General features: G+C 43.4%; 1 protein-coding gene across 1 annotated transcript; it reads left to right on the top strand.

The window, feature by feature from the left end:
• Nucleotides 1-21,897: 21,897 nt before the first annotated feature.
• Nucleotides 21,898-25,930, top strand: LOC120027389 (endothelin-2-like). Its single transcript, XM_038972305.1, has 4 exons — nucleotides 21,898-22,141; nucleotides 23,185-23,461; nucleotides 24,088-24,192; nucleotides 24,432-25,930. The coding sequence occupies exons 1-4, from the start codon at nucleotides 22,075-22,077 to the stop codon at nucleotides 24,523-24,525; spliced, it is 543 nt and encodes a 180-aa protein (XP_038828233.1). The 5' UTR covers nucleotides 21,898-22,074; the 3' UTR covers nucleotides 24,526-25,930.
• Nucleotides 25,931-26,149: the final 219 nt, after the last annotated feature.

Genomic DNA, 26,149 nt, shown 5'->3' with positions numbered 1-26,149 from the left:
GTAGACAGAGAACATAAGAGGGATACTATTTTCAGAGTAGAGAGAGGAAGGTATAAACCTAGATGAAGAAAGTGTTGTTTGATACTAATTTTCTCTAATAATGGGATTTATATAGGATGTGTCAGATAAGAGAAAGAGCTTTGAGAGATTGAGAGCACCGTGAATCATCTGTGTTCATTTACGTTAATCCACACAGCTAGATTGAATCACACTGGGGTTATAAATCAGATATAACTGAAACATCTAAGAACACTTGGTCTCCTCTATCTTATCTGTGATTTTGCCACTGAGGTGTCATCTGTGCGTTCCTCTGCATTTTTCCGAGTACCCTTGGGAACCTGTTGTTTCTTTCATGACTCAGGTTCACAGCCTTCTTCTCATCAGTCACAACCCAGCTAGCACATAACATTCTGAGAACCATATGTTTCTTAGAGCTTGGTGAGAGCGTGGTTCTCCTATGGCCGTGATTATCCCACAACTTTCTGGGAATGGAGCAGGACAGTTGCTTGGCTTTGGAACATTCTCAGCACATTTAAGGAATTTGAGCCCCCCAAAATCTATATTTTCTTTGTATTTCGTTAATTTAACAGAACATTTCCTAAAAGTTCAAACATGGTTACATTTCATTTCAATTTTGGTAATGTTCTAGGAACATTCTCCTACTGGTTTGATATTGGGAATGTTCTCAAATAAACTAAAATAAAAAAAGAAACGTCATCTCACTGTCAACTGCGTTTATTTTCAGCAAACTTAACATGTGTGTAAATATTTGTATGAACATAACAATATTCAACAACTGAGACATAAACTGAACAAGTTCCACAGACATGTGGCTAATAGAAATGGAACAATGTGTCCCTGAACAAAGGGGGGGGGTCAAAATCAAAAGTAACAGTCAGTATCTGGTGTGGCCACCAGCTGCATTAAGTACTGCAGTGCTTCTCCTCCTCATGGGCTGCACCAGATTTGCCATTTCTTGTTGTGAGATGTTACCCCACTCTTCCACCAAGGCACCTGCAAGTTCTTGGACATTTCTGGGGGGAATGGCCCTAGCCCTCACCCTCCGATCCAACAGGTCCCAGACATGCTCAATGGGATTGAGATCCAGGCTCTTCGCTAGCCATGGCAGAACACTGACATTCCTGTCTTGCAGGAAATCACGCACAGAACGAGCAGTATGGCTGGTGACATTGTAATGCTGGAGGGTCATGTCAGGATGAGCCTGCAGGAAGGGTACCACATAAGAGAGGAGGATGTCTTCCCTGTAATGCACAGCGTTGAGAATGCCTGCAATGACAACAAGCTCAGTCCGATGATGCTGTGACACACCGGCCAGACCATGATGGACCCTCCACCTCCAAATCGATCCCGCTCCAGAGTACAGGCCTCTGTGTAACGCTCATTCCTTCGACGATAAACGCGAATCCGACCATCACCCCTGGTGTGACAAATCCGCGACTCGTCAGTGAAGAGCACTTGTTACCAGTTCTGTCTGATCCAGCAACGGTGGGTTTGTGCCCATAGGCGATGTTGTTGCCGGTGGTGTCTGGTGAAGACCTGCCTTACAACAGGCCTACAAGCCCTCAGTCCAGCCTCTCTCAGCCTATTGCGGACAGTCTGAGCACTGATGGAGGGATTGTGTGTTCCTGGTGTAACCCTTGTAGTTGTTGTTGACATCCTGTACCTGTCCTGCAGATGTGATGTTCGGATGTACCGATCCTGTGCAGGTGTTGTTACACGTGGTCTGCCACTGCGAGGACGATCAGCTGTCCATCTTATCTCCCCGTAGCGTTGTCTTAGGCATCTCACTGTACGGACATTGCAATTTATTGCCCTGGCCACATCTGAAGTCCTCATGCCTCCTTGCAGCATGCCTAAGGTATGTTCACGCAGATGAGCAGGGACCCTGGTCATTTTTCTTTTGGTGTTTTTCAGAGTCAGTAGAAAGGCCTTTTTAGTGTCCTACGTTTTCATAACTGTGACCTTAATTGCCTACCGTCTGTAAGCTGTTAGTGTGTTAACCATTCCACAGGTGCATGTTCATTAATTGTTTATGGTTCATTGAACAAGCATGGGAAACAGTGTTTAATCCCTTTACAATGAAGATCTGTAAAGTTATTTGGATTTTTATGAATGATCTTTGAAAGACAGTTTCTTTTTTTGCTGAGTTTAGTTCAGAGAATGTTAACTAACAACAGTCTTCTGTTGGAATTTCAGTACTTCAGCGTAACGTCTCTTACAGGTTTCCTCATGGTTATATTTAAAGTCATGTTCTCAAATTGTTCCGAGAACGTTAAGGCTTTAGTAACGTTCATAGAATGTTCTAAGAATGTTATTTAAAAACATACATTCCGTCTCAGAACCAGATTCTCATAGGCGGCACAAGGGCACGTGACACGCCAGCACTGTCCTTTTTAGTTTTTGTTTCAGATGAATTAAAACTCCCTCGAGTCTATTGATGCACCTGTGCCTCACACAGTGATGTCATTTTGATTATAAAATGTATTGCAGAGGCTACAGCTTTATCCCCTCTTTCCGTCGATATAAAGTGTGTGCCTATTCCATAATAGGGGGCTTGTAAAAGCTGTGTTTTTCTACACTTGAGAGGATCCGGACTAGAAAATTGTCACAATCGCCTGTAGAACCTCAAATCGTTTGAGCTACAAACTAATACGATGAAAGATGAGACAACAGGAACATAACACGGCCATTTGTTTTGCTCTACGGCATCCACAAGCTTTACGGCAGTCGTCTGAACTCTTTAACGCAGACGTCTTCATTTCTAAGAGGTTTAACCACAAAACCGATTGTCCAGATCGAACCATTTGAGCTAACTAATATACCTACAGCGGTCCTAAAATTCCAAATCAAATAGCTACATGATACATTTTATGACCATCCTAAAACAATTCCATATGTTAGCTATTGTGATCTAAGTGATTAGACCTACAGGGGTTTTTAATGACTAAACTTCATTTTAATCCCACGTTTTATCAAATAATTATATCAGTGGTATTTGTTCTCCCTAGTAAAGCCACCTAGCAATTTTAGGAAGTTGGCTTTAGCTAGCTAGCTAGATAGGTTCCCAATCTCCCAACCTCATAAATAGCTACCAAGCCATTACAGGCAATCAATCAAGTTAGAGTAGCTTGTCTAGCTATTTTACACCTCAGCTCCACTATAAGCGTTGCTTTGCCATCGGCGTCGTGTTCATTTTGACGTTCTACCTCCTACACAGAGTGAGTTGTCTTGAGAGCTGAGAGGAACAGGGGGGAAGAGTGTCTTTATTCTATTTCCACCTACTGTCCCATATTCATTGATTATGCATAAAAACAGTGCTTTCAGAAAGTATTCACACCCCTTGACTTTTCCCACATTTTGTTTGTTGTGTTAAATTGATTCGAAACCCCATAATGTCAAAATTGAATTGTTTTTCGAAATGTTTACAAATGAACTGAAAATGAAAAGCTGAAATGTCTTGAGTCAATAAGTATTCAACCCCTTTGTTATGGCAAGCCTAAATAAGTTCAGGAGTAAAAATGTGCTCACATAATAAGTTGCATGGGCTCTGTATGCAATAATAGTGTTTATCATGATTTTTTAATGACTACCTCATCTCTGTACACCACACATACAATTAACTGTAAGGTCCCTCTGTCGAACATTGCATTTCAAACACAGAATCAACCACAAAGAGCAGGGAGGTTTTCCAATGCATCACAAAGAAGGGCACCTATTGGTAGATGTGTAAAAAAAAACAGACATTAAATATCCATCTGAGCATGGTGAAGTTTTTTATTACACTTTGGATGGTGTATCAATACACCCAGTCACATCAACGATACAGGCGTCCTTCCTAACTCAGTTGCCGGAGAGGAAGGAAACCACTCAGGGATTTCACGTTGAGGCCAATGGTGACTTTAAAACAGTTAGTTTAATGTCTGTGATAGAAGAAAACTGAGGATGGATCAACAACATTGTAGTTACTCCACAATTTTATACAACAATTGGTATGATGCTATATATCAGTGTGGCAGTTGTACTAAACTCATGAGGCATAAAATGAATAAATGTGCATCATTCATTAAAATGACAATTGAAAAGGTCAAGAGGTATGCTTAGATAACCTATGCAGAAAAACAGACATTTGCGACATAGAATTAGGCATAATGATTATTAGGCATAATGAACACCTCCCCCATTTCATCCTAATGTACTTCGTGCCCCCTCTGAAATAATGAATGTTAAGAAAACGTTCCTTAAAAATCACTAGAAAACTTAAGTAACGTTCAGAGAATGTTCTTAGCATGTTATTTAGAAATTCATACATTCCATTCTCAGCATCATCAAAACTATCTCTATCCTCTATCTTAAGTGTGTTCAGGTGTGTTGGCCATGCCCACTAATTTGCTAAACCTGATCTTAATGAGTGCTTGTTTCCTTTGTAATGGGGTCCGTTTGAATAGACTAAAATGAACAGATATGTTTCCGTAAAAAACATGGCATGCTGGCTCCATCCTGGTGGCGCAGTGAACTCTTTCCATGGTTGGAAAAAATATGAGTATGGGTTCCAATCTCACTGATGCTGTGTCACAATAAAAAATGTATGTTTTTGCATGATTAATGCCTAAAGAAATTAATTTCCATGTGTCCTATCTGTGCTTGGAGTTTTAAAAAGTGAACAAGCAGTGTGTGTTATTAAATCTTATTGTAACATTCAGTGAAAGGATGTTATTGTCACGCCCTGGCCTTAGTATTCTTTGTTTTCTTAATTATTTTAGTTAGGTCAGGGTGTGACATGGGGAATGTATGTGTTTTTTGTAGTGTCTAGGGTGGTTGTAAGGTTTAGGGGGTTTATTAGAGTAGTTGGGTTTATGTTTAGTATAGTAGTCTAGCTGTGTCTATGGTTGAGTGTAGGTCTAGGAAAGTCTATGGTTGCCTGAATTGGGTCTCAATTAGAGACAGCTGGTTATGGTTGTCTCTGATTGGGAGCCATATTTAAGGCAACCATAGGCTTTAGCTGTTTGTGGGGAATTGTCTATGTCGAAGTGTTTTGTGTCAGCACTTATTTTTGTATAGCTTCACGGTCGTCTGTTTTGTTGGTTTGTTTTGTTGTTTCCTTCTTTAAATAAAAAAGAAGATGTACTTTCCACGCGCTGCGCCTTGGTCCTCTCTCAGTCCCTTTGACGATCGTGACAGTTATTCAAAAACCTCCAAATAACCTATAATTTCTGTTATCAGAGTGTTAATGAAACCTCCAAGGAAAAACTTCAAGGAACCAGAGTAAAATGTTCTCAGAACAGGTGAAATTTTCACTTCTGTTCTCAGAACGTTTTAAAATAGTTCCGTTTTACCGGTCAGGAGACGTATGGCTTCGTTCCCACAACCAATGTGAAACCAAAAACATACGTTCCCACAACTTCCAAGAAACCCAATGTGCTAGCTGGGAATGACTCATCTCTCTTCCCGGCTGCGCTGTGTGGAGCTCTGAGCCCACCAATTCCATCTGTTCGGGCCGGTGTGTGTGAGGGATGATAAAATAAAGCGGTGAAAGACAGAGGAAGTCAAACAATGAACTTTCCGTATGGCTACATTATGGGGGAGTGAGGGCTGAGTGAGGGAGGTTTTAGTGTAGGCTGTCTCGCTGAAGATAAAGCTAGGGGCAGGATCTATGAATGGGTGTCAGAGTAAACTATGAATTGCGAGTGGGTTGGTGGCCCACAATGTGCTTACATGCTGTATATCAGTTCGACATGTGGGATTTTTTGTCAGTGGGCACGTACACACTCATGCATCAACACACAAACACACACACACTTACACACTCACACACATTTGAAATACTTTTTTTGAATCCACAAATCACATTACATCATAATGGATTCAAACATTTCAAAGGTTGTTGATAAAAGGACACTTAATAAGGACACAAAAAGCTCATTCTCCGCCACACAGCTAGGCTGCCCATAACGTCTGAAACAGAGCAGTACCTAGACAGTGGCTTTGCTCTACTCTTAGGCAGGCCTGCAATCTGAAGGCCACAAACCGTAAGCCTATGTACACTGCCCATACTGCCAAATATCAATGCCACCCAGGCTGTCCAAGCGTGATATGAGGGGTTGGTATTTAAGGAGCTTTTCAGAAAAGGCATGCTCCATGTAACTATCCACACACACACACACACACACACACACACACACACACACACACACACACACACACACACACACACACACCATTAAGCATGTTAGCTATCATTGTAATTACCGTTCCTATTAATAGAAAGGTGTTTTAATTTCTGTTTATTTGGAGCAGCTGGTCTGAGCCCAGGGTTTCCCTCCCTCTCTGGTCTGTTTTTATTGGCTGGCTGTTCCAAACCCCGGCTGATGTCGCAGGTTCTCTGTGTTTGGACTGGGGTTGGGTGATGGTGGTGTGAGAGGGTGGTGATGGGTGTTAGAGTGCCACTGCAGGGCCCCCACTTCAGCTTCACACAGAGGGGCTTTTATAACCCCAAACCAGAACACATTCCAGGCCAGAAGCACACGCACACACACACACACACACACACACACACACACACACACACACACACACACACACACACACACACACACACACACACACACACACGGGGGTGGACCCCCTATCCAGCTACCAGAGTGTGTGTTCACTGTGTAAGAAGGGCGTGCGCCAAAATGATACAGTGATAAATAGAAACATTATAGCAGCATGCAGGTGCTATATACAGTATAAAGAACCAATGCTTATTACAGACGTATGGACCGTGGTTTCATCAGGGGTGGAAATGAACTCACCACTAAAAATTGGACCCGGGATTCAGATCAAAAGATCAGAACTTTTGGAACTCTGTTCATTCAGGTTCCTCTCCATTCCTAGATGTTATTGAAAGAACACCTGCATCAAGTCACAAGGTTTATGGTGGTAGCATTACCTATACATAATAAAATGACAATACACTGAATAAATACAAATGATCTCTCTCTCTCTTGTCCCTTTAGCTACAGGTCTAGTGAGGAGTATGTGTACGTGCGGGGTCGAGGCAGGGGCAGATATGTGTGTGAGGAGTGTGGCATCCGCTGTAAGAAGCCTAGTATGCTGCGCAAACACATCCGCCTGCACACCGACTCACGGCCCTACGTCTGCAAGCATTGCAACTTTGCCTTCAAAACCAAAGGTGAGCTATGGATAGACAGGACTGCTGCCTTGTGGTTACAGATAAGCACACGACTGCTGCCTTGTTGTGGTTACAGATAATCACAGGACTGCTGCCTTGTTGTGGTTACAGATAGTCACAGGACTGCTGCCTTGTTGTGGTTACAGATAGTCACAGGACTGCTGCCTTGTTGTGGTTACAGATAATCACAGGACTGCTGCCTTGTTGTGGTTACAGATAATCACAGGACTGCTGCCTTGTTGTGGTTACAGATAGTCACAGGACTGCTGCCTTGTTGTGGTTACAGATAGTCACAGGACTGCTGCCTTGTTGTGGTTACAGATAATCACAGGACTGCTGCCTTGTTGTGGTTACAGATAGTCACAGGACTGCTGCCTTGTTGTGGTTACAGATAGTCACAGGACTGCTGCCTTGTTGTGGTTACAGATAGTCACAGGACTGCTGCCTTGTTGTGGTTACAGATAGTCACAGGACTGCTGCCTTGTTGTGGTTACAGATAATCACAGGACTGCTGCCTTGTTGTGGTTACAGATAATCACAGGACTGCTGCCTTGTTGTGGTTACAGATAATCACAGGACTGCAACTTTCTAGTGGTTATGGATAGGTGGATAGGTACTGGAATTGCTGCCTTTTTGGAATCAGGTCTCTCTTATAAAATAGATTTTTAAGGAAAGGGTACTGCTGACCTGCTTAGAGTTGACATCTCTGTTCATCCAGTGTGTTGTTAGTGATGTCTCGGGATGGTAATGTGATAGTTCTCTGTTATTCCAGGGAACCTCACTAAACACATGAAGTCCAAGGCCCATGGGAAGAAATGCCATGACGGGCCAATGACTGGCTCTTCCCTGGAAGAGGCTGAGGAAGGTAGGATGATGTTATGTTGCTGTGTCCACCTCTTACTGTATCCAATAATACTTTACTGTGTTGTGTTGCCTCATGCTCCCCCCCCCTTCCTCTCAGGAGGCAGTGAAGACTGCTCAGTCTGGCCAGAGACAGGACAGGACGAGCACCGATACTCTGACGTCAGCGAAACTGAAGAAGATGACGATGACAACGAGTATGATGATGAAGATGATGATGGTGAAGAGGAGTCCTGGTCCCATGAAGACCCTTCCTCCACAAGCCACCTGAAGCCACCCAAACCCCCAAACCAGAACAGAACCACAACAGACCAGGACAGGACCAGACCATCTGGGCCAAGCCAGCCCAGCCAGCCTCAGAGGCTAAATCCCCAGGAGCCAAGCCTCTGTTACCCTGCTGGTTCCCCCAGCAAGAAGAGAGCTCTGTTCTCCCGGAGAAGGCACCTGGACTGCGCTGGTCACCGCTCCCCACGCCACTGTCCATCACCAACCCTATCTCCATCTCCATCTCATCACCTGTCCTCATCTCCATCTCATCGCCTGTCCTCATCTCCATCTCATTGCTTGCCCTCATCTCCAGCCCCAGCCCTATCTCCATCTCCATCTCATCACCTGTCCTCATCTCCATCTCATCGCCTGTCCTCATCTCCATCTCATTGCCTGTCCTCATCTCCAGCCCCAGCCCTATCTCCATCTCCATCTCATCACCTGTCCTCATCTCCATCTCATCGCCTGTCCTCATCTCCATCTCATTGCTTGCCCTCATCTCCAGCCCCAGCCCTATCTCCATCTCCATCTCATCGCCTGTCCTCATCTCCATCTCATCGCCTGTCCTCATCTACATCTCATCACCTGTCCTCATCTCCATCTCAACACCTGTCCTCATCTCCATCTCATCGCCTGTCCTCATCTCCATCTCATCGCCTGTCCTCATCTCCATCTCATCACCTGTCCTCATCTCCATCTCATCGCCTGTCCTCATCTCCATCTCATCACCTGTCCTCATCTCCATCTCAACACCTGTCCTCATCTCCATCTCATCACTTGTCTCCTGCTCACTCCCTATCCCCTAGAGTGGACCTGTCTCCTCTTCGCTGCCCTTCCCCTAGGGATAACCTCTCTCCTGTCTCCTGCCACCCCTCTCATCCAACACTCTCATCTCTGCCCCCTAGTCATAAACTGTCTCCTGCCCCCTGTCACCCCTCCCCACCCTCCTCTCTGTCTCTGCTAGGTTGTCATGTCTCCCCCTCCCTAGAGAGACATCCGTCCCCCCTAAGAGGCCTCTCACCTGTCAGGCCCAAGTCCCCCAGTGGTGGCTCCCCTGCCCCTCAGGTAACCATCCCTGCTCAACACAGAATCCGTCTGCCCAGAGACCCATCTTCAAATCCCCACAGGGACAGACCTGCTACAGCTACAAGCTCCAAGGCACGGCTGGTGAGTATTTCACAGTCTCTCTCTGTCAACTTTAGAACACAACACAGACACACTTTGTGTCCAACCTTGTTGATATTTGATCAAGGTAGCTATAGAAGACTGTTTGGCTCGCTTGAATTTTTGTTGTATAATTTAATTTAATGGCTATAACGTGGGGACGGACCGGTTTGATAACCACAGTGCTGCTCACTCACCTGCAATGGGATCTGTCTCTGTTTGTTTAGTCGGTTCGGTTCAGAGATTAAAATAAACCCTTTTCTGTACACAAAGCAGTTCCTGTGAGGGCTAAACAGCCAAATTCAAGTAAAATATCCATCCAAAACAAATACAGATATGCAGGCGGGTACATTCAGGGTTATTTTAAAGTCACACCTTTCTAGGAAAAGGAAGGAAGGGTAGTTTTATTTGATTCAAACCAAACCAAAAACACAAAACCTAAAAATAATGCGAGAGATCCCAAATAGACACAAACGATTTGTTCTGGGCAGTCGGTGATAAAACGAGACACACACCTATCATTAGATGACTTAGACTGTAACCACAGGGACTGTGTCATCAGCCTCTAAATTTGTGTCAATTTCTCAGTCAGCTCACCATATGATACCACAAGTCGTGTTGCCGTTGTGGTTTGGTTGTGTTGTGGTTCAAACCTGTACACTCTTCCTTCCCCTCATCCCCACCCAGATGAAGAGCTACTCTGTTCAGGAGGATGACGAGCTGCGTCCCCCTCTCCTGTCCCCCAGGACTAGACCATCCCGAGGGGGCCAAGGGGGTGTCCTCAGCCACCTGCCTCTCCACTCCCAGCAGCTAGCCAGGACTGCCAACCTGCTGATCCCCATTGGGGGGATCCACATGGTACAGCCCAGGACCAGTCCACTCTACAGCTTGGTGACTAGCCCTGTGGCAGCAAAGGACACTCCTACTCCGGCAAAGATGGACCAGTCCATGACAGCCCAGAACACCCCTACCCCTTTAGAGATGGACCGGTCCAGGATCAGGAGAGCTGGACTAGACGAAGTGCCACTTAGTTGGCCTTCATCATTGAAGGACAATCAGAACAGTCTGAAAGAGGCTGATAGGCCTAGCACTAGCATGCACACCAGTTACCAGGACAACAGGGTAGGAGAGGGAGAGGCAGGGGCCGAGTGCAGACAGTCAACACCTCTCCCAGACAAGGCAGGTATGGCCCATTTACACGTGTGCACCATGAGACCAGAGAATCATGGGAGTTTGAGTCAAAGGGAAGAGACTAAACTACTGTTCACTGGGACAGAGGTAGCAGGCAGCTCACACACTACAGGCACCCGGACAAGCACTTTGTCCAAGGGAACCACACACACAGAAAGAGATACAGATACACACTTTAGAGAAGGAAGTGTTTTTCCAGTGACTACCCAAGGCCAAAAGACGCCGCCTTCTTTCCAGACTAAACTCTGATAGGAAGGAGCACCATTAGGGAACAGTGCAACAGACTTGTCTTGGGTACATCTGATATGGCAACGTATTTCCTACGTAGGGGATACGGTGCCATTTCAGAGACAGCCATGATCGCAGAGCTAGAAACAATTCTGTTTTTGAGACTGAAGAAGACAAAAGGAATCCAAGAAGAGCACTCGGGAGCGTACGGCTTCTGACTATAATGTGATTATGTAATTATATGAATAATATATAGATATGTTGAATATGCAGTATATGTTTTGTAATCTTTTTTTACTCTCTTCTTTTGGTTAATGGCATTGCTGTTAATTTATTATTGATGTGCTCTTATGCAATTCTGTACTATCCTCTGTGAGATCTGGAATGAAATGTAGATAAAGATTTTATTTAGTTAATCTATTCCCCCGTCGACCCCTTTGATAACTCTATAATACATTATACTACTCTTGCTGTTTTTATACTGTATGATGTACAGGTGTAAGGTCTTCATTTGACATATATTGTCACAGCAAAATAATCCTGCAGCAACAGGATTTGAACGTTTAGACTATGATGTTGCTTGATCGGTGGGTAGGCTGGTCAGAAGTAGGCTACATGAAAAGTGCAATACTGTTAATATAACCGTGTGTTAGTGTGCGGTTACAGTGAATTTATGTAAATCACAAAGCTAATCTGCATTTCCTGCGGTGCAGGGAAAGTCTCGGCAACAAACGTGTGGTCAAATGAAGATCCTACTCGTGTACAACCAAATATAGAAAGGTACTAGACATCTCACCCTGACCAGTATTTTGAAGTGCAATTTGTGTCAAGATTGTGGCTTGGAATGTTATTCTTAATGACTGTGATTTTTTGTTCATTTTAAAGCTGGAATCCTTGATGGTGAAACCACCACGTCCGTGTGCGATATTACAACAACAAAGTCACTGCAAACAACGAACACTGTTGTTTTTCACTCAAACATCATTGCACGCGCGATAGAACGGCAGAATATGTCACGCTTTTTTTTTTTACAAGGTTTGGGACGCTCCTCACCACCGCTTCGTCAACAAAACAAAAACAACGGCCATGGGGCAGACAGTGGCACCGTTTTCCCTACTACGGATTCCATATTTAAAGATTGTTCATTTTTTATATGTTGCCTGGCTGTTTTGGAGAATCAGGGTTAGAATAATATCTTATGTTCTACTATCTCGTTGAGAGTAAGTCTTGGAATAGGAACACGCATTCGGGGTAGAAAAGCTAACTCCACTCATTGGATATTCATACAAATATATCTTGTTTTGATCATCTGCTGTACATGATGCAGTCTATTTATTGCCATAAACACAGTAATAACAGGTCGTTTTTATAAAGGAAGCAGTTTCCATATTTGTCGTTTTCATGTGTCTTTTACCATTAAAACGAATTTTTACAGATTTATAATGAAATGGTGTCCCTGTGTATATTTTCTTTCGATCTAAACATTTGGTTCTGTTTAATTCAATGCAGCATCATTCAACAGTGCTACAGTATATCTTGTATTTTATATCGCCATCTTGTGGCTGTTAGTGTTGGTCCCTCACTAGTCTCGTACGTTTTTACTTTTTGAGCTATTCAGCAGATGCTCTTATCCAGAACGACTTACAGTTAGTGCATTCATCTTAACATAGCTAGGTGAGACACACACATATCTCAGTCAGAACTAGTCACATACTAGTCATGTACAATGCCATGGAGCAATTCAAACCCTTTAGAATTGTAATTCATATCTGCAACCCTCCAAATGTTGTCACCCACTGAGTATTCTATCGCTCTATCCCAAACGGACCCCTGTAGCCTTCACCTCTTCGTTAGCTATAGGACGTGAGATGTAACCAATATGGTAATAGTGCCACCTTATATGACAGGCAAAGTGGAACATTCTCCATATTGCTAGGCCCTATCCATTTCTCTCAGGGGCAATGGTGTGGACTTGGGATACTGGCTCAACTACAATTATCCCCTACCCCCTTGTGTAGATATGAGAGGATTATATAGATATAACATAGTAATAGCACCACCAGCCAGGTGGAATTGTTGCCATATTGCTTACACCGACCAATCTACTTCTCTCAGATCTACACTATTGTATAGGGTGCATAGGGGTTATATGGGTTGATTTGGTATGGTGCATCTACAGTATGCTCTGGAGTAGCTGCAGCAGTTCAGGCTGTTTCTTTGTCTCACTATGAGGACAATGTCTTTGTCAGCCACTAGATGTCCCTAGCATCAAGCCACTGGAGACCGATGCTCAGGACTGCGGTTTGCTGAAAACAATGACATCATCTAGTTAAGAAATTGGCCATTCGTCCCTACTGTATTTTCACCCAGAAATTGACATAAAGCATAATTATACATTTCCAATTATTTCAGCCATGGTTGCATTTCAATCTATATTTTCCCAATGTAATGTATTATTGGTAATTGCAGTAGTGTCTCATTCTGATGAGAACATGTTGAAATGAAATAATGGAATATCTCGGCGACCAGATATAACATGGAAGATTGTGTTAGTTCTTGGCCATGATATCCATTAGGTCAATGAGTATGTTGAGTGAGGCATTGGCCCTGCTCCAACATCCATACTAGCATTCCACCTGTAAAGTAATATATTGGGCACACATTCTATTTAGGTTTGCTTATGGACATTGAAATATAATATTTGAGGAAGTTTTGTGAATAGCAGTGAACCTGGTTGTACCAACACAGTCATCTGGCTGGCTAGAGATAGAAGTTAGTTACACATTCCCATATACACTGAACAAAAATATAAAGGCAAAATGAAAAGTGTTGGTCCCAAGTTTTATGAGCTGAAATAAAAGATTCAAGAAAATGTCCATACGCACAAAAAGCTTATTTCTCTCAGATTTCTTGCCCAAATGTGTTTACATCCCTGTTAGTGAGCATATCTCTTTTATCAAGATAATCCATCCACCTGACAGGTGTGGCATTTCAAGACAGCATGATCATGACACAGGTGCACCTTGTGCTGGTGTAACAGTATAGCTTCCGTCCCTCTCCTCGCCCCGAACCAGGGACCCTCTGCACACATCAACAACTGCCTCCCACGAAGCATCGTTACCCATCGCTCCACAAAAGCCGCGGCCCTTGCAGAGCAAGGGAAACAACTACTTCAATGTCTCAGAGCGAGTGACCTCACCGATTGAAACACTATTAGCTTGCACACCGCTAACTAGCTATCCATTTCACAACGGTTACACTGGGGACAATAACACCCAGGACCTCCACACCCAGATTCTTCACCTGTGGGATCATCTGAGACCAGCCTTCTGGACAGCTGATGAAACTGCGGGTTTGCACAACCAAAGAATTTCTGCACAAACTGTCAGAAACCTTCTCAGGAAAGCTCATCTGCATGCTCGTCGTCCTCACCAGGGTCTTGACCTGACTGCAGTTCGGTGTCGTAACCGACGTCAGTGGGCAAATGTTAACCTTCGATAGACAGTGTGCTATGGAGAAGTGTGCTATTCACGGATTAATCCCAGTTTCAACTGTAGAGGGCAAATGGCAGACGCGTGCATGGTGTCGTGTGGGTGAGCGTTGTGAACAGAGTGTCCCATGGTGGCGGTGGGGTTATGGTATTGGCAGGCATTAGCTACAGATAACAAACACAATTGCATTTTATCGATTGCAATTTGAATGCACAAAGATACCGTTATGAGATTCTGAGGCCAATTGTCGTCCATTCGTCTGCCGCCATCACCTCATATTTCAGCATTATAATGTCGCAAGGATGTGTACACAAGTCCTGGAAGCTGAAAATGTCCCAGTTCTTCCGTGGACTGCATACTCACCTGACATGTTACCCGTTGAGCATGTTTGGGATGCTCTGGATCAACTTGTATGACAGCGTGTTCCAGTTCCCGCTAATATCCAGAAACTTCACACCTCCATTTAAGAGGGGTGGGACAACATTCCACAGGCCACAATCAACAACCTGATCAACACTATGCGAAGGAGATGTGTCACGCTGCATGAGGCAAATGGTGGTCACACCAAATATTGACTGTTTTTCTGATCCACGCCCCTACCAATTTTTTAAGGTATCTGTGACCAACAGATGCATATCTGTATTTCCAATCATGTGAATATAGATCAGGGCCTAATCAATTTCTTTCAATTGACTGATTTACTTATTTGAACTGAAACCCAGTAAAATCTTTGAAATTGTTGCATGTTGCATTTATAATTTAGTTCAGTGTATTTACAGTGCCTTTGGAGTGATAAGGATACCATCACTGGATTGCTCCTAGGCAGATATGATTCCTAGCAAGTGCCCTTGAATCACATATCACCATAGAAACACCATCAATTATTTTTGGAGGTGGGTGTTGATCCGAAACTTTGAGTCAGAAGCTGTTATTGTTTTATTTCTTTGAAGATGTAGTAATTCACAGAGAGGTATGTGATGTGATGTTCCAGCGGATGTGTTGGTTATTATGGTCAGAGTTGGTTTATAATGTTGATACAGGCGTTGCTATGGTTTCAAGATTCAGCCCTCATGGTTACACTCCCAACCCCCACTCATAAAGTGGTGTTGGGCCCACATTAAAAGACATGTTTACATTCTTTACCCTGTGTCATCTCTACACACTCATACAAATGGAATTGACAGGAAAAGGTGTGTGTTTTAATTGTTCCCCCTTCCCCCATAAATCCCTCTGACCCTTAGAGTATAGAAACTGATGTTGTCTTTTGTTCTTGTTTCATAGCAATCATTATCTCTCTCAGAAAAGTACGACACAATGCTAATATCTGGCCTGATGATATCATCAAGTAAGCCACAGACCTCCCACAATCTAACATTCCAAACTGACCATGACATTGCTCAGTTAATATTGCAATGGAATATTTCCTATCTTTAATTTTAGACATGATTTAACTCGAGTCTGCGTGCTGTTATCTTTCAGTATGCTTGTCTATGCTCCCCTGTCTGTGGTTTCCTTCATGCATATAATATTAAGGGGGTTGTATTGGGTGCAGACAGATTAGTAATTGTGCAGATACTCACATACTGTATGGTATTGACTGATATGTTGCACTCAAATGCAGACTTCTCATTTTATGAGTAAAATAAGTGTCAAAGATAGTGACTGCCCACCGATGTCTACCCATGTCTGGTGGATTATTCCACTTTGTTTAGTCACTTAGTTTTGTCACCGACTCGCTCTTTCTCTTTGTCTGTCTCTATGTCTGTGACCTGTTTTAATGAAGGGAGGTGATGATGATTGTGCCATCATCATGATTTCAAAGGTCAGCTGATTAACACATTCTTTCTGCTCTAAGGTATTCCAAGGAATCCGCTCTGTGTTTGTCATCTCACCGCCCTGCATTCCACTCCCTCTCTCTCTCTCTCTCTCTCTCTCTCTCTCTCTCTCTCTCTCTCTCTCTCTCTCTCTCTCTCTCTCTCTCTCTCTCTCTCTCTCAATTCAATTCAATTCAAGGGGCTTTATTGGCATGGGAAACATGTGTTAACATTGCCAAAGCAAGTGAGGTAGATATTATACAAAAGTGAAATAAACAATACAAATTAACAGTAAACATTACACATACAGAAGTTTCAAAACAATAAAGACAAATGTTATATTATATATACACAGTGTTGTAACAATGTAGAAATGGTTAAAGCACACAAGTTAAAATAAATAAGCATAAATATGGGTTGTATTTACAATGATGTTTGTTCTTCACTGGTTGCCCTTTTCTTGTGGCAACAGGTCACAAATCTTGCTGCTGTGATGGCACACTGTGGAATTTCTCCCAGTAGATATGGGAGTTTATCAAAATTGGATTTGTTTTCAAATTCTTTGTGGATCTGTGTAATCTGAGGGAAATATGTCTCTCTAATATGGTCATACATTGGGCAGGAGGTTAGGAAGTGCAGCTCAGTTTCCACCTCATTTTGTGGGCAGTGTGCACATAGCCTGTCTTCTCTTGAGAGCCATGTCTGCCTACGGCGGCCTTTCTCAATAGCAAGGCTATGCTCACTGAGTCTGTACATAGTCAAAGCTTTCCTTAAGTTTGGGTCAGTCACAGTGGTCAGGTATTCTGCCACTGTGTACTCTCTGTTTAGGGCCAAATAGCATTCTAGTTTGCTCTGTTTTTTTGTTAATTCTTTCCAATGTGTCAAGTAATTATCTTTTTGTTTTCTCATGATTTGGTTGGGTCTAATTGTGCTGTTGTCCTGGGGCTCTGTGGTTTGTGTTTGTGAACAGAGCCCTAGGACCAGCTTGCTTAGGGGACTCTTCTCCAGGTTCATCTCTCTGTAGGTGATGGCTTTGTTATGGAAGGTTTGGGAATCGCTTCCTTTTAGGTGGTTGTAGAATTTAACGGCTCTTTTCTGGATTTTGATAATTAGTGGGTATCGGCCTAATTCTGCTCTGCATGCATTATTTGGTGTTCTACGTTGTACACGGAGGATATTTTTGCAGAATTCTGCATGCAGAGTCTCAATTTGGTGTTTGTCCCATTTTGTGAAATCTTGGTTGGTGAGCGGACCCCAGACCTCACAACCATAAAGGGCAATGGGCTCTATGACTGATTCAAGTATTTTTAGCCAGATCCTAATTGGTATGTTGAAATTTATGTTCCTTTTGATGGCATAGAAGGCCCTTCTTGCCTTGTCTCTCAGATCGTTCACAGCTTTGTGGAAGTTACCTGTGGTGCTGATGTTTAGGCCGAGGTATGTATAGTTTTTTGTGTGCTCTAGGGCAACGGTGTCTAGATGGAATTTGTGGTCCTGGCGACTGGACCTTTTTTGGAACACCATTATTTTGGTCTTACTGAGATTTACTGTCAGGGCCCAGGTCTGACAGAATCTGTGCAGAAGATCTAGGTGCTGCTGTAGGCCCTCCTTGGTTGGTGACAGAAGCACCAGATCATCAGCAAACAGTAGACATTTGACTTCGGATTCTAGTAGGGTGAGACCGGGTGCTGCAGACTGTTCTAGTGCCCGCGCCAATTCGTTGATATATATGTTGAAGAGGGTGGGGCTTAAGCTGCATCCCTGTCTCACCCCACGACCCTGTGTGAAGAAATGTGTGTGTTTTTTGCCAATTTTAACCGCACACTTGTTGTTTGTGTACATGGATTTTATAATGTCGTATGTTTTACCCCCAACACCACTTTCCATCAATTTGTATAGCAGACCCTCATGCCAAATTGAGTCGAAGGCTTTTTTGAAATCAACAAAGCATGAGAAGACTTTGCCTTTGTTTTGGTTTGTTTGGTTCTCAATTAGGGTGTGTAGGGTGAATACATGGTCTGTTGTACGGTAATTTGGTAAAAAGCCAATTTGACATTTGCTCAGTACATTGTGTTCATTGAGGAAATGTACGAGTCTGCTGTTAATGATAATGCAGAGTATTTTACCAAGGTTACTGTTGACGCATATTCCACGGTAGTTATTGGGGTCAAATTTGTCTCCACTTTTGTGGATTGGGGTGATCAGTCCTTGGTTCCAAATATTGGGGAAGATGCCAGAGCTAAGGACGATGTTAAAGAGTTTTAGTATAGCCAATTGGAATTTGTTGTCTGTATATTTGATCATTTCATTAAGGATACCATCAACACCACAGGCCTTTTTGGGTTGGAGGGTTTTTATTTTGTCCTGTAACTCATTCAAGGTAATTGGAGAATCCAGTGGGTTCTGGTAGTCTTTAATAGTTGATTCTAGGATTTGTATTTGATCATGTATATGTTTTTGCTCTTTATTCTTTGTTATAGAGCCAAAAAGATTGGAGAAGTGGTTTACCCATACATCTCCATTTTGGATAGATAATTCTTCGTGTTGTTGTTTGTTTAGTGTTTTCCAATTTTCCCAGAATTGGTTAGAGTCTATGGAGTCTTCAATTACATTGAGCTGATTTCTGACGTGCTGTTCCTTCTTTTTCCGTAGTGTATTTCTGTATTGTTTTAGTGATTCACCATAGTGAAGGCGTAGACTCAGGTTTTCCGGGTCTCTATGTTTTTGGTTGGACAGGTTTCTCAATTTATTTCTTAGATTTTTGCATTCTTTATCAAACCATTTGTCATTGTTGTTAATTTTCTTCGGTTTTCTATTTGAGATTTTTAGATTTGATAGGGAAGCTGAGAGGTCAAATATACTGTTAAGATTTTCTACTGCCAAGTTTACACCTTCACTATTGCAGTGGAACATTTTACCCAGGAAGTTGTCTAAAAGGGATTGAATTTGCTGTTGCCTAATTGTTTTTTGGTAGGTTTCCACTCTCTCTCTCTCTCTCTCTCTCTCTCTCTCTGTCTCACAGGCGGAAGTGGAAATGGATAAGGCTACATTTTTACACTGTGACTGCGTCCCCCCCTCGTGTTGTCTAGAAAGAACAAGGGAGAGCGGGATTTGTGGAGATGGAAGGGTGGGGGGTCTTTCTCCAGACCGGTTCCACCTCGCCAGCCCATGCAATGTTGGACAAATATTTGCTTTGGACAACATTTTTTTCCTAATGGAACAAATTGTTTCTGAAATGCCATTGTTTTGTCGATTGTGACATCACTTTGCCTTTCCTCCATGGTCCCCCTCCCCCTTACAAAGACTGCATGTTCCTACAAAGTGTTTTTTCCCTTATTGAAGAATGTTGTTTTCCGAGTTGAGGTTGAAGAGTGCACCTTTAGCTTGCCTTTGATGGTATAGCTATATCATGTCTGGCCAAACAGCAGCCTACTGCATTGCAGGCTTTTCCACATTGAACATATGGGGAATTTACAGTAAAAAAAGACTAGCATATTGTCACGTTCTGACCATAGTTTTTTTGTATTTTCCTTTGTTTTGTCTTTAGTTAGTATGGTCAGGGCGTGAGTTGGGGTGGGCAGTCTATGTTATGTGTTTCTATGTTTAGGTTTGTCATTTGGCCTGATATGGTTCTCAATCAGAGACAGGTGTTTTGCATTGTCTCTGATTGGGAACCATATTTAGGTTGCTTGTTTTCACTGTTGGTTTGTGGGTGTTTGTTTCCTGTGTCTGTGTTCGTGCCACACGGGACTGTTTCGGTTAGGTTACTTTGTTATTTTGTATATTTTGTCGTGTTCAGTTAATTATATTAAAACATGGACACTTACCACTCTGCGTCTTGGTCCGATCCCTGCTACACCTCCTCTTCAGACGAAGAGGAGGAAATCAGCCGTTACAGAAACACCCACCAACCAAGGACCAAGCAGAGTGGTAAAGGACAGCAGCAGCAGCGGCAGAAGACACAGGATTCATGGACTTGGGAGGAGATTCTGGACGGCAAAGGACCCTGGACTCAGCCAGGGGAATATCGCCGTCCCAGGGCAGAGTTGGAGGCAGCGAAGGCAGAGAGGCGCTGGTATGAGGAGGCAGCACGGCGACGCGGTTGGAAGCCCGAGAGTCAGCCCCAAAAATGTATTGGGGGGAGGCACACGGGGTGTGTGGCTAAGCCAGGTAGGAGACCTGAGCAAACTCCCCGTGCTTACCGTGGAGAGAGAGGGCGTCGTACTGGTCAGGCACCGTGTTATGCGGTGGAGCGCACGGTGTCCCCAGTACGAAGAGGACGAAGAGGAGGAAATCAGCCGTTACACATATAAAACACTGTGATTACTGGGCCCGAACTGCTGTTGACGTTCTACAGGGAATAGTTTCAACATTTGGCTGCGTGGGTAACAGAGATAGGAGGTTTCAATATCCAAATGCTACTTATGGGAAATAGAGGAGGTGTCAGTATCCAAATGTCACTGACCACAGGTGAACTTGTTGCAGCTGATGCTATTTGCTGTACTCAACAACACTTTGTAAAATCTTTATATTTTAGATGCTTAGCTTAAGACTATAGTATTGGAGTATGGCATCACATAGCCTACCCCTCTGAACCTCACAACATAATGTTTCACTTTGTGGATGAATGAACGTACCTATATTCCACTCTAATCAACAGTATTCATAGCAGTAATCCTTTAAACTATGGATTTACATGCATTATCTGTTGGTACTCCTTTATCTGATACACGTAGTGCTTTCACTTCCACTGCCTGATGTGTTGCTGGAATTTACCACTGAATCACATAGTCTTCCATCACGACTGATCGGAACAGGAATACCCAGGACGATTTGCATGACTTTACTAGTATTTTGTCTATCTAGATTGATACTCCACTCTGTGGGAGGGCAGTCCCTTCCCTCAGGCTGATTAAGATTCACAGCTCTCTTGTGGAAGGACTGTGTGATTGACCATGCAAATGGGCAGAAGGGTGTGTGTGTGTGTGTGTGTGTGTGTGTGTGTGTGTGTGTGTGTGTGTGTGTGTGTGTGTGTGTGTGTGTCGGTGTGTGTCGGTGTGTGACTGTGTGTGTAATGTGTGTGTGCTTGTGTGGGCCCCCTGGGGGTCATGTGGCGTGTTCTACATTATCTCTGTATCAGGGGTCATGTCACACGTGTGTCAAATTGACGACACAGATAGCGTGTGTGACAGTGGGGTCGTCCCGGATGCGTCTGGCTCTGACCTCTCTGTTCCATGGGGGCTGCTCCCTCTGCTGTGAACATCACCAGCCCTGAGGACCTGTAGTGGCAGCATGCAAAACAACAGTCCCCATCATCAGACACTATCTTTACAGCCTTTCCTTTTACTGATGACACCAGGTCTTCACTCCGCCTACAGGTTTCCCTCTCCTGCCTGCCTTATGTCTCGGAAAAATCCAAAGCATTCCCAGATTCCAAGCCTTTTCTGGTGATTTCCTGTCTCTGTCTCTGTCAATGACAATGACCTCCATACTCCATAAAGGTTAAAACAACTACCCAATAGCAGTTCATTCCTTTTCCGTATCTCTTCCTGGTGCCTGGAATGTGTCAAGAGTGAGAGGCAGGCAGGCAGTTGCTGAACGGTGATCATTGTGTAACAACATGGGCAGAGGCGTGGTTACGGTAGGTGACATCACAGTGATGTGCATAAGTAGTGGGGCCAGAGGATACTGCAGCACAAAGCACCTGTTGCCTCTCTCTCGCTCTTTATTGGCATCACTCAGGACTGTAAAGCTGTAGCTACTATTACTGTTAACTCTACCAGTGTGTGTACTCTACTGTCTTGTGGAATCTTGGATATTATTGCATACTGCGTCTTCAGAGATACTCTACCAGAGAATAACTATGACTCTATCACTGAACTCCATCCCGGCTCTCACCATCATCACACTCTGTGTGCTCCTGCAGGAGGGTAAGCAATCTTATCTATAACGTTTTATTAAACATTTATATCACTTTGTTGAAAACCTATTAGAAGGACTACGGGTGGTACATTACAATGTGGATTTGTATTCTTTAGTCATAAAAATGACTGACAGTGTGTATACGTTTTATTATGCAGTGTTACATTATTTTCATGAGGCTATTAAATAGAGCGTGAGGGGTCATAGTTCAGTTGAGATGTCAGGGTTGGGTGAGGTGGTGGGGCTGGGAGATCCAGAATAACCTGATATAACCCAGAATGACAAAATATGTTTTATTGTCACACCGGATAGGTGCAGTGAAATGTGTTGTTTTACAGGGTCAGCCATAGTAGTACGGCACCACTGGAGCAAATTAAGGTTAAGTGCCTTGCTCAAGGGCACACACGACAGATACTCGAACCGGCAACCTTTCAGTTACTGGCTCAATGCACTAACCTCTAGGCCACCTCCCACCCTGATGCTAAAACTCCTGCTGCACCATGTATTCTTAGTATTGTTATTACTTAGTTTCCCTCTCAGAATGACAGCGCAGTTAATCCCTGCTCTGGCAGGTGTACTGAGAGGTGGGTGGCTAACGGCCATGCTGTAAAGTTTCTGCATGGCACATGCAGCCTGATGCCAGACTCTTTGACCTACTCCCACAGTTCCCCTTACAGAGATATAATACAAAGACAGACCCTGCTCGGCTGTAATCACACTCTCACTGATAAAATACAGATTATATTGGCACGGTTCAACTCCTATCACTTAATTTGACTGAAAACAACTCAGTCTTTGTTTGACTTGGATAACATTTAATAACATATTAGTTATAAGTCAAAGTCCAAATGTGTTTGACAAGACCTGATGCATAGGAGAATGGGATGGCAGTTAGCCTACATGTACTTTTCTGTATCAGTGAAAAGGGATTTTGATTAGGATGTGGCTATTGTGTATTTGCTCGGTGCTGATTGCCAAATTGCACAGTCATCTGGTGATTCTGCTGAGTTATAACCAGGCTCTTAACCAATGATCACTTCTGTTTCTATAGGTTTTGGGCTCCCTGCCTCCAGCCAGCCTGAGCTCCCTGCCCAGTCCCCGTCCCAGAACAGCCCACACCACACCAGAGTTAAACGATGCTCCTGCAGTAACTGGCTGGACAACGAATGCATCTACTTCTGTCACCTGGACATCATATGGGTCAACACTCCAAATAAGGTTATCCCCTATGGTCTTGGCAGCCCCCTGTCCCGACGTCGCCGCTCTACCGGGCGATGTGAATGTGCCCACCCAGCCGACAGGACCTGCTCCAGATTCTGCCACAACAGGTGAGCTCACCTTCAGAGACAAGAAACTTCTACCCTCCTTCCCTCCCTCATCCTCCCCCAATCCTTCCCCTCCCTACCTCCCTGCTAGATACCAGATTGTATCAAGCCAGTGACTATCTGTGTCGGTCAGTCGTTTCTAACCAGCCTGTATCAGGATGCATCAGGGCTGCTTGTGGATGAGATGCAGGGAGGAGGCGTATTGTCTTTAGTTGTGTAACTAGCGATGGGGGGAGAAGGGAGGATGGGGGAAGAGTCTGCATGTTCTGGAGGCTTAGAGCCCCCTTACAGACAAGTCCATTAGTCGTGACACTATTTTTGGAATGTTTTACCGGCGGGTATGTCTGTTGTATTGCCACAGTTATTGCTGTTATGACAGACCAAGGTTGCGGATTAGCCTGTGTATCTCGACAAGGTTTTATCCTGCTCTGTGAAAAGTAATTGAGAACAGGCCGTAGGGCATGCAGTACTGACATTACTGGGTTGAAATCCATAGCCAACCGTCTGTCACCGCTAGCATTGTAGAATTCTGTAGTACAGAATCCAGTCTCATGGCCCTTAAGGAGTAGTCTAAATAATGTTATCTTGGTTTGCTTTCATTTTGACATGGTTATTATTTCTGTCTGCAGCTCAGAGAAGCACAGATTCGTAGTGGTAGGCCCCTCAGACCAGACCCTGGACCAGACTGTTAGCAGTCCAGACACAACCAGCAACGACCTACTGACCTCTCTCAGGTAAGAGAAAAACAAGATACCATAACAACCTCTTAGGATCAGTTTCTCAGACCTAGGTTAATCTTATTGCTGGACTAAAAAGCATGTCCAATGGAGATTCTCCATTGAGGATGTTTTTCAGGCCAGGATTATTGGCCCATAGAGCGATCCCACGAACATTCAGCAAGTGTTTTTGTGTTATTGAAAAGACAACATGGAATCTGATCTTAGCCTGATGTTTCTCTCTTTGTTCTTTACAGAAACATGGTTCGATCCAACATGGCTGCCATAGAGAAGGGTTCTCCCTCCAGGAAGAAGAATGCCTCCAGAGCCAACAGACTGAACATCAGGTAGATGAGGAGGAGGGAAGAAGAGGAGCTTGAATAGCTCCAGAGCATTCGAACAAAGACCTCCTGGAGGAGTCTAGGGAGTCCTCCCCCGGGAAGACAGAGAGGTCCTGAGAGGAGAGGCCCTGAGAAGAGGGCAAAGATGGAACACTGCCCAATGGCTGCCTGCTGATTGTTGTATACCACACAGTGGACTGGATATGGACATTATCTGGATATAAGTCTTGGACTAATCTAGCTAAGAGTCTGGCTTAGAAGACTAGGGAGGTTTAAGTGTGTCCTCTGTGAACTGTGACAGTCTGGACTAGAATGGTTACTGACTGTGTGCTGGGCATGGGTTGTCCTCATGTTCTAAACATAAATACACGTTCTGTGTCTGAGCACATGAAATGGGTGGATGCAAGCCAAGGCATTCTGGAGTGATGTTTGCCTATGTTTACTTTACAGGCTTACTTCATTAGTGCCTTGAAAATATTGACCACTATTGTCATTTGGATTTTGATCCTTACTTTACCTGTCGCACGACATCTACTATATCATAGAATAAAAATCTAAAAATGATCCTCTGTATCAGAGATGAATTCCCAGTTTATAGTGATTGCCATGCATGCATTCAAATTACTTGAAATACATTTGACACATGAAGGACATGACTTTAAGGGACAGGGAATTACTATACACACAGCCTTCCTGTAGCAGCAGATAAAAGCAGGTCTATTGTGATGGCGGAAGTATTTATTGCATACTGTAGCCACTGTTGATTGTTTTGATTGTAGACAGAGTGAAGGCAGCAGGTTTCAATAGGTCTGCTCCTTGCCAAATATGCAGTGATTGTATTTCTGCTATCAACAAATGTCCATTAAATGTCAATGTCATTACCCATTAGGAAATGATGACACTGCACTGTTGTTCTAATGCCTTCAAAGGAATGTGTTTTTATGTCCAGTAGACTTTAGATGGGTTGGGCTGATTGCTGAACTCCAGCCACTGTCTGACCATAAGGCATTTACTGGAAACACTACATCAAAAACAAGTCTTCCACTGATGTTCAAGTCCAATATCACAATGCTGTGTATTTATGATATTATTATTTATTTATTTGTGTGTTGTTTAGATGGGTTGGGTTTAGCGCAATTTGTGTATCAAAATGCTGGACTGTGCTTTTGTTTTATGAACTGTTGTTATCCCTAGAAGGACAATTCACCCTCAATAGTCTGTTTAGCAGTCAAGGACACCATAGGAAATGTTTACCCATGAATTGTTCTATTCCAAGCTATTCATATTATCTACTGTACATGTACAAAACTCTGAAATTATTTATTTAACTTATTTGTGGGGTATATTTATATATTTGTGTTGTGTGAGTTTATCATTTTTAATATGTGAGGAAATAAATACTAAAATGAATGCTCTTGATTTGTTTGATTATTTCAAAATTACAATTGATCCTTGTTTCAAGTTGTATTGTCAAGTGCACAAGTACGGTGAAATGCCTTTCTTGCAAGCTCGTTCCCAAAAATGCAGTAATAAATATCAGTAGTACTATTAAAAAAGTAAAGAAGAACAAAAACACACGAGAAATAGAAATACCACGAGAAAGTAAATGAGTTATATACAGGGTCAGTTCCAGG

Source organism: Salvelinus namaycush, chromosome 32 (assembly GCF_016432855.1).
Source record: "Salvelinus namaycush isolate Seneca chromosome 32, SaNama_1.0, whole genome shotgun sequence".
Taxonomy (NCBI): domain Eukaryota; kingdom Metazoa; phylum Chordata; class Actinopteri; order Salmoniformes; family Salmonidae; genus Salvelinus; species Salvelinus namaycush.
The sequence above is the reverse complement of the archived record's forward strand: the minus strand, read 5'-3'. Positions and strand labels throughout refer to the sequence as shown.